Genomic DNA, 16,846 nt, shown 5'->3' with positions numbered 1-16,846 from the left:
TGGTTGCTTCCAAGTTGTAGCAATTATGAATAAGGCTGATATAAACTACACCTTCATAGTTAAAATAACTTATTCTAAGTTAAGCAGCAACGATGTTTGGTAGACATTACATTGGTTGATTAGCCACAGTGGTCCCAAGAATGTTTCCAGAAGTACCTTCATCGTGCGGGTCCCACTCAGAATCTGGCAGTTCCGCCATACTACCCTGCGATGTCACCTCCTTGCCTACACTCACCCACTCCCTGCTCTGACCTTCTTCCCTGTAAGTCATTCTTCTGTGTGGCCCCCACGCAGATACTGCCATGGGCCCTCTAGACTGGTGCTCCATCACCAGCAAGCCTCCCTCATCCTTGGCTTCTCCACAGAAGACTCTGCCCGTGGAGACCGTGCCCCCCTCCCTGAGGGTACCACCAGGTGTGCTCCCCACCAGACAGGGTGGTGCCTCACATCTGTAACGCTCCCTCTGCTAGGGAGGTAGGTGCATGGGTGGGCCCAGGCCTTTTCACTCAGCAGGACTGACTCCTCAAAGCGAATTCTTTTGTTTTTTTTTTAATTACTTATTTATTTGTTTATTTATTTATTTTTAGAGAGAGTGGGGAAAGGAGAAAAAAAGGCAGAGAAACATCACTGTGTGGTTGCCTCTCACTCACGCTCCCAACTGGGGTCCTGACGTGCAACCTAGTCACGTGCCCTGACTGGGAATCGAACCAGTGACACTTGGCTCGCAGGCCAACGCTCAATCCACTGAGCGACAGCAGCCAGGGCAAGGCGAATTCTTGTATCCCAAATAGAACAGAAAATGGCAGCAGGAAATCGGGGGAGGTGGCTGGACAGAAAGTGGGTCAGGGAAGGAAAAGGAGAAGTGCCATACTCCGGGGTGTGACATGTCAGCTAGCCATAGCTCTTGGAGCTGCTAATGGCCTTTGGGCTTGAGTTTACCCATCTGTCACTAAACAGTGTTGCCACTCTACTCACGTGTACATGAGGTCTGTCCGGAAAAAGTCCAGCCATTGTTAATATTCCCGACAACGGTTTGTGCGACATCGATGTAACCTGGCAGCCAAGGAGTGTGGACTGGAATGTGCCTGTGTCAACAATGACGACCTCACGGTGCTAGTCAGCGGGGGTGGGAAATGCCGTTGAGTGAGCGTGTGTACTGCGTGGCTATCGCGTTCTAAATGAGCCAGTAGAGCATCGAACCTGCATCACATTTTGTGTTAAGCTTGAACATTCTTCTGTAGAAACTATTTGGTTGGCTCAGAAGGCTTTTGGGGACAATGCAATGAGTGCAGTGCAAATAAAAGTGTGGCACAGACGTTTCAAAGGTGGTCGAGAATCTGCTGAAAGTGACCCACGTTCTGGAAAGTCTGCAACAGCAGAACACATGAGGATGTTGAACGTGTACCGGCTGCAGTCAACAAGGATCAGCAACTGACAGTGCGGGAATTGGAAGCTGATCTGGGGATTCCAAAAACTTCTGTGTCCGAGATTTTGACACAGGACCTTGGCCTGAAACATGTTGTGGCAAAATTCATTCTGCGGCTTCTGCTCCCAGAGCAGAAGGAACACTGTGCTGTAGTTGCTAATGACTTGATTCAATCCACTACCAATGAACCAGATTTGGCACCCTGCAACATCTAGGTTTCCCCCAAACTAAAATCACCTTTGAAAGGGAAGAGATTGCAGACCATCCATGAGATTCAGGAAAATACAATGGGGCAGCTGATGGTGATTCCAACAAAGGGTTTTGCAGAGTGTTTTGAACAATGGAAGAGACGATGGGAGAACTGTGTGTGGCCCCAAGGCGCCAACTTTGAAGGGGACTGAGGCGTCATTGTCCTACGCACGTTTGTTGTATCTGGTATCTTCATCAATAAATGTCTCTTTTTTTCATATTTCATGGCTGGATACCTTCTGGACAGACCTCATATATGTTCTGCCTAATTCTGTGCAACTCGGGGCACAGAGGCCTGCCTTACCCTTGTAGAAACGTGGATCAGAAGCTCATGGCATCCAAGAAATTGGTTTACGTTTAATGGGAGATTTAATATTCTATGTTTCCTATCTATTGCGTCTTCACTTGATGTTAGGGGAATTCATAATTCATAAAAGAGTTCATGTAGAAATAGTTTCAGAAGATTTTATTGTTACAGGAAGTAAAAGGAGGATGTGGAGGAATGTTGTGGAGCAAATCAAACCATTTCAGCTTAAATGTGAAAACTTTCCAGGGCTGCATTGTCTCATGCTAAGAGCATCCGTCCAAGAAGGGGCAAACAGGTGTCATGGCACCTTTGTTAAACGTCTCCTTAGAACAGGTTTTTCTGAAGTGTCTGTCTGAGACCTTTAGGGAGATTTGCCTGCCGAGTGCTGTACAGATCTTGGTGCACAAGAGTCTCCATTGTAAGGGGGTCTCTCGACAAGGATAGCGTTTGTAACAAGTCTCCAGGGTTTTGATATTTTCATAAGTAACAAAGGTCATACCCAGCACAGTGGGTGTGTTGTTACGTCCCCTTTTATAGGTAGTAAGCTGGGGACAAAATGAGGCTTCCTGACCCTTCCTCCAGTGTCCTTTCACTCGCTGTCCTTGTGCCTACTCAGTGAAAGGGAGGCAGGGAAACTGGAGGGGTTATTCCACCATCACACAAGAACTCCCGTAGGAGTAGGAATGGGAGGGCCTCGCATTTCGGCTGATCCGATCACGAGCCCCTTCGGCCGCGGCGATACCACTGCGGAGTTTTCCCAGTGACTCTGAGCAGCGCAGCGGCAGCTTCTCGGGACAAGTGCGTTCGTTCCATTCCCACCTGGCGCTGATCGCCTCCTTGAAGCCGATCATATTTTAGAACATAATTTGTAGTTCCGAGATGGGAAACAAAAAGCACGTTAGGTACTAGGAGTCTATGGGAAAGGTGCATTTATTCTACAGTGAAACATGCGCACGCTTGCAACACGCTGTACCTGCCACGGTGAGTGAGCGCTGGTGTGTGGTCAGCAGCCAGCCAAGAGGTACTTCATGTGCTGAGTGATTAATCACAGCATCAAGTTCAACTCATCGGAGTCTTTTTTTAAATCAGTTTTTCTCCTGAATTTATTTCTAAGCACGATCAAACTGTTACTCTTCGTTAGCGACAACATTATCTAATTTAGTTTTTGGCAACTGTTAGCCTAGTTCCTATTAAATGCTCTCCAGAAGTTGAGGTAATGATTATACCACAATAGGTCAGGTTTACAGAAGGGTGATACAGTGTTGGGTGCGTAGTCATGCCACCTTGTAGATGTCTCTGGAGCAAGATTTACAAGTAACAAATCCTAGAAAGCTTCCAGGATGAAAAAATACATACCTACTCACTGTGTTTTGTTCATGAGAACACTGCTCTTCCCTTCCCCTTATGACCACCACCATCTCAAGTACACGAAATCAAGTTGATCCCACTCTTTAATTCATGGCAAAGGCACTTTGGCTTGGGGGCTATTTTATTTGGTCCCACTCCGGTGGCCCTCCCCCTGCAGGGGCACCCAAGCTGGCATGTTTAGTGTGTGCCCTTCCCTTCCACCCATTTATTTAACTTCTGTTGTTTTGTGTATGTTTTTATTTTATGTGCATGCATCTGGGCTCTTCATCTTTAATTATTTTCCGCTCAGTATTGTTTGTGACATCCGTGGTGCTGTACAGAAATCTGGTTCAATGCTACACATACATTTCCACCTTCTGACTCTACCACACTTGCCTCGTCCCTTCTCCTGGTGATGGACACCTGTCCCGCCTCCAGCTCCTGGCTTCTGAAGCCTGTGCTGCGCCCAGCTGCACAGCCCAGCAGGTGGTCCCCGTGGATGGGCACAAAAGCTCACCTCGAAGCACAGCCAGAAAATGCCCAGCTTGAGCAGGTATTAAGCATCTAGAAGGTAAAAATTAGTGCCACCAAGGTACCAGAAAACGTGGGGGGCTTTAGAATATACACATCTTGGATAAAAGATGACGTTCAGAAGTGCAGTTGCAATTACTGTTAATTATAAACTGCCCTGTCTGGAGGCTCTGCTTTTGGAGTGCCCTTTTCTGGGTCTCCTGGTGACTGCAGGTGTTGGCGGCTGTCGCTCCCAGCTGGGCGAGCCGGGGAGTGGACCAAAGTAGCACATCAGCTTCTATTTAAAGAAAGCAATTATTTCGCCCTGTCGCAGGTACTTAAGTCTGTTTTCAGTGTTGTTTCTGTGGTTTTTCTTGATCTCTGTGCACCAGAAGTCAGCGGGAACTTGTTCCGCTCGCACTCCGACCTCGCCCTAGGGGAGCCCGCCTGGAGTGTTGCTTCACAGGGGAAGACCGCCTGGTAGGCCGCAGGGTCTTATCATTTCAGTTGCATGTGTTTTCTTCAGCTTTGTGCCCTAAGGCCTAGAGTCGGGTCTGGGGCCAAGGCAGGAAAAAGGGTTGGAGCCCATGTTTGGTTGATTCTGTTATTATTATGTTTGGAAGTTGTGCAAGCCCTGCTTACTCGGAGACTGAGGGGAGATGAATGTGCAGCCCCGTGCAGTTCTGGGGGAGAAGGCCATGCAGCCAGTCAGATCAGTTCAATGCAGGGGTCCTGGGAAGGATGCAGGATGCCCGGGGAGTTGGCCCTCTGCCCTGCTGACCGGCTGATTTCCGGCCTGTAGCCCGCTGCAACCCCAGGTTACTCACCCCTGTTCCTTGAGGACTTACGGGCCTGGCTGAGCATCAGACCCTCTCTACAGACCCTCTCCCTAAGGCACATCCCTGCCACAGCATCCTTGACCTCTGTCCCCCGCTGAGCTCCGCCCCTCGCCTCCACAGGCCTGCCCTGACCTTGTCACTGCCCGTGGAGCTCTGTGACTGACCTCCGTTTACACCCCTCATCGCTGGCCTCAAACGGCCCTTAGCAGTCGTGCCTGTTTTCCTGGCCCGCTCTCCTGATGACAGTCCCCTGCCTCCCCTCTGTCCTCTAGGACCTCCCCCCTTCCATCACTCAGCCGATGACCTTCCGTCCACTTCGCTGAGAAGCTAGAAGCGCCAGGCGGAACGCATCTCTGCCCCTGTCGCTGCCGCCCTCTCCTGTTACCCTGGGGGCACCTTACCATCCCTGCTGACTTGTTGCATAGCTGGAAGTCTGAGCCTTGGGTGCCCTTCACCCACGTTACCCACCCCCAGTCCCAAAGACAAACTCTTGCTGTGCCCAGACCCACTCTTTCTGCACACCTTCCCATCTCAGCGGCCGCTCCATCCTTCCAGTGGCTTCGGCACATGCCACTGCCACCATCTCTCGTCTCGCCTTTATCTTCATCTTCATCTCCTTGATCTGCCTTTCTCCTCAGCTCCCTTTGGACATTCCACCTAGACACCCAGGCCTGGCTCTGTGTTCCGTGGACAGCCAGCTGCTGCCTTCGGACTTGGGCATCAGCTTCGCCCTTGACCTTTCCCCAGACGGCAGCTTGCCCAGCCCTTTGCTTCCTTCAGGTCTTCTCTTGAAATGAAACTTACCTTCTGGGCGAGGCCTCCCTGCTCTCCTGGCCGTCCTGTCTAAATCTGAACCCCACCCGCTCCCCGCGCCCCTTTCTTGGCTTCGTAAGTGGTACTTGTCATTCTCTGACACAGTGGATGTGTTACTTATACATAAAGCCTTTATGGTTTTCTGTCTCCTCCATAAAGGGAGACTCCGACTGAGCTTTCGTTCGGTTTAGATTCCGCAGCAGCTGGAACAGTGCCTCACACACCACGGTACCCAGTGAGCATTTTTGATGGACGAGTGCATGGAAGCAGTTGCCCTAGGCAGAATTCACTGTGATATTGGCATAGGGTAGACTCATAGACCAACGGAATAGAGCTGAGAGTCCAGAAATAATAAACCCCTGCTTAGGGTGTTCAAGACAAATGGAGCCAAGGCCGTTCAATGGGGGAAACCATGGCCTCTTCAATGAACGGTGCTGAGGCAGCTGCACAGCCACGTGTGAAAGGATGGAGTTGGACTCCTGCCTGACAGTGTAATAAAATAACTCAGAATGGATCAGAGACCTCAGTATAAGAGCTAAAATGACAAAACTCTTTTAAAAAGCATAGGCATAAATCTTCATGACCTTGAACTAGGCAATAGTTTCTCAGCGAGGACACCAAAAGTACAAACAACAAAAGAAAAAGTAGGTGAACTGGATATCATTAAAGTTTACAACATTTACGAAATACAAAACTTGTACTTCGTAGGATACCGTCAAGAAAGTACAAACACACAGAGGGAAGAAAGCTTTTGCAAGTCATCTTTATCCGATAAGGGGCTTAGAACATATAAAGAACTCAATAATCAGGAGACAGATATTTATTTTATATTTTGGTTCCTATGCAATGCTACTTGATTTTGTTGCTCAGATGGTTCCGGCTTTGGCCAGTGTCTCCCCGTCTGCGTGGGGCTTCCCTGTGTTCTCCTCCTCAGAGAGCCTGTGTCTTGTACTCTTGTGACTGGGACCCACTGTTGTTAGGCTGGAGCCCTGCTGACGTGGGACACGGTGTGGGGCAGGATCATTCTGTGATCTTCTGATTAAGCCTTAGTCACTTAGTGGCACTTTTAGGACTGTGACCTCCACAAGTGTTCCTTGGGTGTTATAGCGTCTCTGCCCGCCCACCCCACCCCCCTTTCCCTTGCCCTCCTGCCGTGTTCCCAGTCTATTTCCTTGAAGCCCGCGTGACTCGGTTATGTCTTTGCCTCTGAGTTCCCTAGGCAAGACAGGCGGGCTGGAGGGGACTGGAGCAGGGCGGGAACTCCTTCCTCCAGCTGGAATCAGGCAAAGGTCTTTCCCTGGAGAGGCAGCCTTTGCTGGGGAGAAGGCTCTGAACAGTACTTCATGATGCCTACTCTTCTCCCATTGCAAGACCCATGGGCCGGGGAGGTGGGGCGGGTCCTTGTATCCTCACCTGGAGAGCCTGGTAGGGCTCCTGCAGGGAAAGGCTGGGGGTGGGGACCCACCTGAGACTCAGCCTTTGGTGGTTTGTCACCCGTGCTAGTCACACTCAGCCACCAGGAGTTCATCAAAGTCACCATTTAAGTGTTCCCAACTCTTTAGACCTCCAGCAGCTTCTGTTCCAACGGAGTAGATCTTGGTCTCTGTATTTCTCTGGATGTACGCACCGTCTCTCCAGAATGTGGGGTGGTGATTTGCCCTCAGTTCTCCAGCAGGTCCAAGAAACGTAGTTGGTTTTCAGTTTCCCGGGCTTTTCTTGTTGTATTGACAGCAGTGACAATTTCCCAGCTCTTCACATGTAGAGACTGAAAGAGAAGCGCTCCTAAGTCTTTTCTGAGGAGATTTCATTTGGTTTTTTATAAATTTGTCTGTTACAGAAATAGTAAATTGAAGCATATGTTCAGTAGTAGAAATGCTAAATCTTGCTCTAGGGATACATGAAGCAGAATGTCTCAGTAACTAAGCAGACTAATCATGTGCTCAGTAATTAGCAACAGCGGCAGTGAAAGGTCCACAGTGGAGCAGACCGACATCCAGCACCTTCCACCAGCCGCAGTCCTTCAGGCTCTTCTTCTCCGCAGGGTAGGACCCTTTGTCACCTTTCCCCCGGTCATCAGCGGGTGCCACTGGTGTGAAGCCATTATTTCCTGGAAGAGGGTCTGGGTTTGAAAGCACAGTTGGGTTAGATGCATTCGCCCAGAAGCACTTCTCCCGAAACTGCAGGGAGCAACCTTGTGGTCTCTGGCGGGACATTTGTATTTGCAGGTGACCAGTGTTAATTGGAATGATGAAGACTCACAACAAGGAAAAGGAAGAGAAGGTGATTTCTCTTTCTATCAGAAACAGATACCATCTGAGTTTTAGAAGGCTTCTTTGAAGGACACTAATATTCTTTGCATAATTTCTCTCTTTAAAACAATACCTAATTAGTTAATTACTGCCACTAAGGTTTGGAGGCCCCAAACTGGGTTGACAGTGGTCAGAGAGATCAATGTGACAAAAGGGTAACATAGTAATTTTAGAAATTAGCATTTCTTTGCCTGGACGGCTCACCACTGGCAGGTGTGACATGGGCCACCATGCGAGGCCAGCGGGGCTCAGGTGGCTCACTGAGTCGCCATGCGAGTCAGGAGGTGTCTGCCCAGAGGGCCACCTCGTCCCCAAGCTTGTGCTCTCCCACCCCCAGCAGTCGCTCAGAGAGCACCCGGAGGGTCGTGTAGAGAGGGAGCTAGAACTTCGCTCTCAGCCCCAGCACGTAGCCCCCGTGCTAACATGGCTGAGTTGCTGATGGTGGCCGCAGGCGTCACTGTCCCCCAGGCTGTCCTTATGTGGGAGTTGCTAGTCCCTGTTTCCTTCTCTGCATACCCCGTTGAGCTTCATAATGGCTGTGCAGCGTAGTAGGAGGAAGGAGGGCAATGCCTGGGAGGAGGAGGAGGAGGAGGAGGAAGCACAAACCTGGCAGATACGGGACAGAAGCAGCAGCCCCTGGAGGTGGCACATGCCAGAGGCCACCAAGTCCAGTGAGGGCCTCAGCAAATTGACGCCAGCCCAGAGCAGGCAGGCGGGACCCAGGAGACGAGACAGAGCTTTTGTCCAACAGTGTCAAAGAAATGCCAGGTTTCTTTATTTCATGTTCAGTGTGACTAGTTACCAACTCATTTATTTCTGTACTGAACAGTCTCTTCCCATGGCCATCGCATGTAAATTAGCAGGAAAGTAAAACAAAACAAAAACTAGAAAAAAAACAAAAGTCTTAAAGGGAAGGAGACCAAGTCTGTGAACAGAGAGCCACCCTGGGTCTCAGCTCCGTGTCGCACGTGTGCCGTGAACCACGCACACAACGCAGCCGTCACCACAGTGAAGGGGCAGGAGCTCTCCTCCGCTCTCGTGCCCGTGACCTGGCCTCCTCACCACCACGTTTTCAGCTTCAGAGATTCTTCCACGTCCACTACACCTGAATATCTCTGCATAGAAAGAGTGCTTTGGGAGACCAGGAGGTAAGGGACAAGGGGTAGTTCAGCTGGCCCTGGACTGCACCCCAGAAAGAATAGCGACTTCGTTTCCTGCAAGGCGTCACCATCTGGAGTCTTCTCTGCCCCGCCCTCCCCACCCCCCATCACCGGCCAGGCAGGCACTAGGCAGGTGACCTCAGGGGGCCGACTGTGTGTCCTCCTTGCATTGTGGTAGAGCCACCACCCTCACATGGCCCCTGGAGTGCCCCACAGCTGGCCTTTACGGCTTATGATAGAGGTCACCAATGTGTGTTTCTCCAGGGTGATTTAATTTCTCACTTCAGTTAAAGTAAACCGAGGAAGCAGATAATGAAATGAAACCGTAACCTCAGGGTATCACTTTGCTGCTAGGCCTTAGTTAGGGAACATTTCTGGGCACACAGATAACTGTCACTTCGTTTTTTCCTTGTCAAGTGATGAGAATATTTGTTGAAAAGACAAAACAAACCCAAACAAAACATAATCCCCCTACAGATGACACTTCCTTTCAGTCATCAGGCCTGGCCCGGAAACGGCTGTGTGCACAGAAGTGGCTCTGAGTCGGGGAGCACGCTTCCCACGTGCGCATCGCTTCAACGCTGGGTAAGATGTGCTCACCGCAGACACGGGGAGTGCCCCGCCAGCTTCCTCACCCCAGCGACAGGGGACACCCCCTCACTTGTCCTTCCCCTGTTGAGGAGCCTCCGCTGTTAGCGAGTCCCTACAGTGGAGATTATATTTTAAAAGGAAGAGTGGAGAAGACATTCAGTTTAATTTATTTTTCTGCAACCCTGAAAATTATTTCCTTCTGTGCATTTGGTTTAGCTGGCGTTTCTTTTTAAGCCACTGTTCTATTAAGTAGTGAGATGGAGGAAAAGGAGGTAAAAAACTTTTTGTTCCTGTAGTAATTAATTACTCTCGTGCCTCTCATTGTTTCAATTGTTGCTCCTAAGATTTTCCTGTTGCTTTTTAAAGATTGCAGCTTCCTATTAACCTTTCAAGGCCAACTTCTCATTCCCGCGACCGACCTGGGGAAGTGAAACAGCCCGTGTGGGCGGACCAGCGGTCAGGGCTGTTTGCGGCGCCGGCAGGTCCCTCGGATGCCTGTGTACCCCTTCTGTGGCAGGTGCGGGCCTCAGGCTGGGGGGTGGGAGGGGCACGGTGTGCTGGCGTCGCAGGTGCTGCCCCGCCGCAGCGGCTCTCTCAGGGCCCTTCAGTGACCCCCAGGTGGTAGGACCTGAGGACACTGCCAGAAGCCTCCTTTGAGACTCCCTGTGCCAGCCTGGAGGAAGGGCTGTCCCCGGCGAGACCCAGGGGCTTTTGTCCCTCATTTCACTGAAGCTGTTCTTGGCTTTGGGCTGGCCTGGGGCCCTGCAACTTCTTAACTGGATTCTAGGCTCCCAGCAATGCTTTGGGCTGTCTATTGCCATTCAGTTGCTGTCTCTGTGAAGGAACGAGGTGTGGGCCTCTTATTGGGCCATCTTGCTGACATCGCTGTGGCCTTCAGGTCTTTGGCAGGAGTCTGCCGTGACCTTGAGCCCCACAACCCAACACAAGGCACCCTCCCAGAAGCCACACACTTCCTTTACAGGCCAGGTCTCTGGCTTTAGTGCAGGAATAGAACCTGCACTTACTCTCTTACCAGGTAGCATGAGGGAGGACCCCCTATGGCCCCAGCTTTCCTGAAGACAGTTCTCTGATGCATTCACTTCGGTGCTGACTGCCCGGCCCACCCCTTCCCTTCTGTGGGGTTGAACATGACATTGGCCCTCTCTAAGCCTCCTTTGGGAGGTCCTCCCTTTGTCTTTGGAGACTTGAGCTACACATTCTGCTCCATCAGAAGTTCTGGCAAATTCTCTTGTTTTCCAGTCTCATTTCTTTAGAATATATACTTCTTATTTCAGCGGACTCGGGAGATAAAAGAAGCAGATGTGTGTGCTACCACCCTAAAATGAAATATTTTGAGGGTTGTTTTTTTCCCTTAAGAGCCTAATTCAATAATTTTTTAAAATCTTGGCTCCATTAACCATTGCTTATTAATTGACATTTGGCATGTAATTTGCCTGGTAATCGGCAGAGGATGCTTTTTTTGAAGGAGTTTCTTTTGTTCAGTGGTGGCTGGCTCTGAATGGAGAGAGGGGCCGTGGCAGACACACCAGCGCAGAAATCAAATTAGCTTTTCAGAATTTCAGGAACTCAACTCTAATTTGCATTTTCTATTTTCGAAGAGAGGGTTGGGGACACACTGCGGTAAACACAGCTGCTAGTGTCGATCATATCATGAGTTTTCTGGGTCTTGTAAAATAAAATGGTTCTGCTCACTCTCTGTGCACCTGGCACGAGACTCCCAAGAGTCTGATGGCCCTGCAGTGACCACAGGTGAGGGACGTGCCACTGGAAGAGTGGGCAGTCCTTTGCCGTTGTCACCAGAAAGAGCACTGATTTCCTCTGGGCCTGTTCTTCCTTCCTTCCCTCGCTAAGACATCCTATAATCATTACTTGAAGCATATTGTTACGGAGAGCCAACTTCTTTGTATTTATTAGTTTTAAAATCCTGCCTTTCCCCCCACCAGTGTTTCTTTTCTCCTCTACTTTGTTTAGGACATAATTGTTTGAGTTTTACTTGAAAAGAAGATGGTTGGTGAAGAATCACAATCATGGCCCAGAAATTGTCTTCTCTTTTCATAAACAGGCTATGAAGAGCCCACCCACTATTCATGTTGAATATGTTTTCCTTTAAATCTCTGCAGATTCATATTTCATCTTAGGTTTTCTTTTATTTATGAAAACAAGTAAAAATAGCTAAAATGCTTTTTATAATTTTTTTTCTCAGTTCAGTTAGCATAAAACAGTTTCTAGTCTTGAAACAGATTTGCTGTATGGAAAACATAAACAAGATTTTTTAAAATTAATCTTTTGAAACTTGGAGGATGTCTAAATCATTCCTCCCTGACCATGGAGACAACATTGGCTCTTTTCTGCATCTCTTCACCCCTCTTCCTCGAAGCGGGGACCCTACTGCTGAAGCTGCTGTGGTGCCTGCCCCCCCTAACCCCACCCCCGCCCCCCGCCCCCCACCCCAAGCACTCCAGGTTGTTGAGTTTGGGGGCAGGACAGAGAGAAAGAGCCGACTAGCACCAGCTAATACATTAATTAACATCTGTGAATGGTGATGCTCCTTAAGCCTCTCAGGGCTGTTTTCACTTTTTAAAACTGATGCATTTAAACCAAACCTGTAAAACTGGTGGAACTTCTTGGTGTGTAGCCAGATGTGGGGAGGATCATTGTGATGGAAGTTCTGCGGAGGTGAGGATGTGGAGGCAGAGGGCCACCATCTAAGCAGCCTGGCCCTTTATAAATGCTCCCTCTATATTTGCAGAACACATGAATAAAAAGTGATCGCCAGACTCTGAGTCACAAAGTGTCTGGTTTGGGTCTGTTTCCTGAGCCCGTGGACAGCCCTGGCCAGGTAGGCAGTTCAGAGCCTGACAAAGCATGTGGAACTCACTTGTTAAGTGAGGAATTCCTGTGTTCTTTTTCACATACGTGGCTTTTCCCCATGTAAAAGTAATGCACGTCCACTAAAGACCAAAGACAAAGAGATCGCCGATAGTGCCACCATCCAAAGAAACCCACTGTGAAGAGTTGACACATGCTACAAGCCCCTCACGTCCAAGGGAAGACGTCAGCAGGGTCTTTTTTTCTCACTAATTCCCACCGAGGCTCCGAGGAAGAGGAACTGGGTTCACACTTGTAGGAGACAGGGACAGAGGCCAGGACCGTGCCGTGGCAGCGCGCTGGCAACTGGAGGGCACACGGTTTCTGAAAAACATGGAAGATCTCTTTTCGTGCACTTATTTGTTCATTTCCTGTCTAATATTTCCCCTGCAGAGGTTAAGTGAAATTATATCTCAGCGTTCTAATGGGATGAAGTAATGGCCCAGTCCAGCTTTTTCTGAGTTTCTCACTTGTTCTTTGTAGATCATATTCAGGTCCCTGTTAATGCAGTTCAGTTAGTTCAGAGTTGGAACATACAATGTCATTCGATCTATGCTCTGTTGTCTTCTCGTCCTCCCATGATAGACACCTAATCAGTATCTTCCTGAGTCTTTGGTCGAAGTCGCTTCCCGTGAAGGCTGCCCATCCCTGGCCTCTCCGGGTCTCTTGTTGATAACCAGGCAACGCCTGGTCTGCCCTGGGTTCTGCCGATTTTCAAGTCTTTGGATTGAATTATTGCTTGTTCTGGTATGATGCTGACTTCATTATTTCATGCCTCTCCCAGGAGACATCCATATGTTATTTATCCTTCATCCTCCTTTTAAAAATATCACAGTAAGAAATTCATTTAATTTTTTTCAGCTGTCTTGTTTTGTTGTTGTTAGTGATTCAATGCAACATTTCTTAGCAGCTGTTCTATTTCCTCCACTGATATTTCTTAATACCTTTTAATTTCTTAACTCTAAGATCATCTCACAGCTTTTAATTCATGCTATCACCAAAGAGGCAACTTGAGTTCCTCGATTGTTCAGATTTCTGTGGGTGTTGATCCTGGATCACGAAATAACGCTAGACTTGGAGAACCATCAGTAAGTTGAGGTCAGGCATCCAAGAACAGGCTTACCAGTGGAAACAATCCTGTTGGCTTGTTTCTGTTCTGCCAAGAAAGAAGCCTAATGATGAACCCCATATCGTGATGTCATAGAGAACATCTTTATGATGTTGCGGTAGGAAGGAAATAAAAGTTGTAAGTTCCCCATGCTGTAATGGGTACACTCCGCATATGATAAAGGATGCCCTCTGCACTGCTGTGCCCCTGCCCCTGCAGTCTTTGGAGTGAGCAGCATGAGGTGGTGTATCACCATCAATCAACTCATCAATATTTATTGATTATTATTTCATGAGGGAAACTACACCAGACACTACTGAGGGCACAGCGGATGCGAGGCGCCTCCTGTTGAAGACACATGTGTGTTTCTCATAACTGAGCCTGCGGTGCAGCACAAGGGAGAGTATTGCTGGGCAAAGAAGGAATCGACTCCGCAAGGGTCGTGTGCTCGGATGCTCTGGCTACGAAGACACAAAGAGAAAAAAACATTTGCTGGAAGACTTTACAGAATAATCTTTGTGTTTTTTTTTTCTATAAAACATTGAGGGTAGCCAGTGCTATCAATTTAAGGGAATAACTTATTTTAAAAGAATAAACAAGGTAAGTCCGTGATTATTGAATGGACCACAATGGGGAGGATTGAGTATAATTCATGGGCCTGGTAGGTCTTTGATACATTTTAGGCCAGTAATTAGAAACTGCCCAAGATTAACAAGAAGGCTCGCAGATTGCTTAGCTACTAATTTGTTTCCTTGCACATACGGTCTACTGTTAGTGTGGCATGTCAACGTGCGCTCTTTCTTGTTTTCAGCATGCAATCCTGGCTTTTAAGTTCATCCTTGCCTTTGCCATACCCGATAAACCACGGCACGTCCAGATGAAACTGGCCAGATTGGAATTTGAGTCTCTGGAGGCGCTGAAGCAGCAGGTAAGGACAACTGTCCTGACAATAAATGTATTTCTTTAGCAAATGCCAGGAGACGTTTAACTCAGAGGACCCACTCTCAGCCTGTCCTTCAGCCTTGACCTTACCAATTGAGTCCGTACGAAAGGCTCCAGCTGCGGGTGGAATGACAAAACCGAAGCCCTAACAGTACGAGCGACAGACAGGTTCAGCGAGCTAACTAAACTGAACAAAACAAAAATACGCAGGCGATGTTAAATAAAGAATAGAGCTGGCATTCAGCAGCAAGAACAGAGATTTCCAAGAATTCGCCCTGGGGCCGCTCCCCACAGTTTCTACCTCTGCCGTCTGCCGCCACATTGAGCAAGAAGTGAGTAAATAGAATCCCGACTATCTTGCAGAGTGAGAGAGAACAAGGAAGTGTGGGCAGAAACAGCAAGAAAATGCCAAAAAGCAGAAACCTCTTCTCAGTGGCTTCTACCTTCTACTAGAGACTGAAACAACAAAGGAGAGAGACAATGAAAATACCGCGCTGGGCTTCAGCAGTCCTCCCTCGCGTCGGTGGCCTGAGTAATTCCTTCTTTTCCCTTACGCCATTTGCAGACTCACCGGGCACCTCCTTCCCACACTCTTCCTCCTCCCTCCTCCTCCTTTTTTTTAAAGAAAAAATACTTAAACATCAGATGAAACCTTTAGAATAAAATTATTTTAGCATCATATGTGTTTTACACATAAAGTCAAGGCCATGGATCAAGTGGAGAAACCAAGATGCAACGTGAGGCAAGTGGAATTCGCTTGTAAATTCCTCAGTAAAACTCAAGGTCAGAGTGAGACCAAGATGAGGACAGGCCTGCAGGCTGTCAACTAGGCACCCCAGTCGGTATTTTAAACTATTTGTTCAGCTCTCATTTAAATGGGGAGCCGAAACCATGTGGGTGAGGGGCAGAGAAGTAGATGAAGCGGAAGGGGGGGGCACAGCACAACCCTCCCCCGACCCACGCCGCCACACAGAGATTTTGGGAGGAGCACATGGGCACAGACCGTCCTAAGGGCCCCGATGTGCCAATCCTCGATCCTCGACTTACAGGTGTCCTTCTTCCCAAAACAGACTTGCCTGAGGGTGCCCACATGGCCTGGCTGCCCCAGCTATCCGTGCCACCTCTCCTTCCACCGTCGCCCTCCTCCCACTTTACAGGAAGAAGGCGCACCTCCCACCATCTCGAACCCTACAGTGTGCCTTGTCCCCTGGTGACAGAGCCATTCCAAACAGAGGGGGCAGGGGCTAAGCTGCATTCCATAAAGCACCCCAGTCTCCCGCCCGCCAAAACCAAATCATCTCCTTAGGAGATGCATTTCTAAAAAGTATCCAGAAACTTATGGCCAATAATTGTTTATCAAAGCATATATTGTATTTATATAATTTTTAAATCATGTATGCATCAATAATAATTTTAATGACCTGTCAAAACAGAAGGACATTTTACATTTTTGTAACTATTTAATTTTTGGTGAAAATTTTAGATGTCAACTTAAAATTGTGTGGGAGGGCACACAGCACCCCCAAATTTTAAGGGGTATGTAAGCAAAAAAAAAAAAAATTGAAATTGTAAGCATTGTCTCTGGCAGAGTTTTCCTGCATTTGCCACATTCCTAGTGACGTTTTATAGACCGGGGCGGGCGACTTCCTGCTGGTGTGTACACACCTTCACTCCAGGTCCGGGCCAGGCGGCTTTGAGTTAGTGAGGCTTTCCTCTCACTTAGGATTCCACGTTGTCATGTATGTGTCTAAAAGGGGCTTATATTCATGTTGGGTATTAGGAACATGTCTCAGGTTACTGAGTACATTTACCTAAAAAGCCAGCTACAGAGCTGTTACGTTTGCTTTTGGGGGACTGACGGATATTAGTGTTTATTATGAATTTGGCTAAATGATCTCTCTAGCCCTCTCAGCTCCTAGATTTCCATATCTGCAGACACACCCTACCGGACCATGAAGCAAAGCCCTAATTCAAAGGCAAAATTTATTCATACTCATCTCCAGTGAGAAATGAAACACAAACCAAAATTCTATCTCCTATTATTTAAAGAGAAGGAAAAAAATCTAAAAGCTGTTAAGTCTCTCTGGGCTTTTTTTTCTCCTGAGGGCAGAGATGTGAGTCTCTGATTAATATCACCTTCTAAGAAAAAAGTGATTTTGGTGCTGACTTTGCTGTGAAGGTTCTGGAAGGACAGAGATGCCCAAAAGGTTTTGCCTCGGTCTGTTTATCAAATGCCTTCTAACAGGACATTGCTAGCCCCTACTAAAGGTGAGCAAATGAGGGCGTGTGTGGCTCAGAGGTCTCCGATCGGTCAGTGGGCAGGAGTCAGGGTGTCTCAGGACCTGGACTGCAGGCA

General features: G+C 48.4%; 1 protein-coding gene across 4 annotated transcripts in view; it reads left to right on the top strand.

Annotated features, from left to right (window-relative positions):
• ANO10 (anoctamin 10) overlaps positions 1-16,846 on the top strand; it is a 119,389-nt gene that overhangs the window by 76,276 nt on the left and 26,267 nt on the right. For all 4 annotated transcript variants that reach the window (XM_090284585.1, XM_090284586.1, XM_090284587.1 and 1 more), the window contains one exon: positions 14,360-14,476. In XM_090284585.1, coding sequence (XP_090140711.1) covers positions 14,360-14,476 — 117 coding nt within the window. The remainder of the gene's footprint in view (positions 1-14,359; positions 14,477-16,846) is intronic.

This window comes from Furipterus horrens, unplaced genomic scaffold (assembly GCF_987537825.1).
Source record: "Furipterus horrens unplaced genomic scaffold, mFurHor1.1.pri manual_scaffold_7, whole genome shotgun sequence".
NCBI classification, from domain to species: Eukaryota; Metazoa; Chordata; class Mammalia; order Chiroptera; family Furipteridae; genus Furipterus; species Furipterus horrens.
The sequence above is the reverse complement of the archived record's forward strand: the minus strand, read 5'-3'. Positions and strand labels throughout refer to the sequence as shown.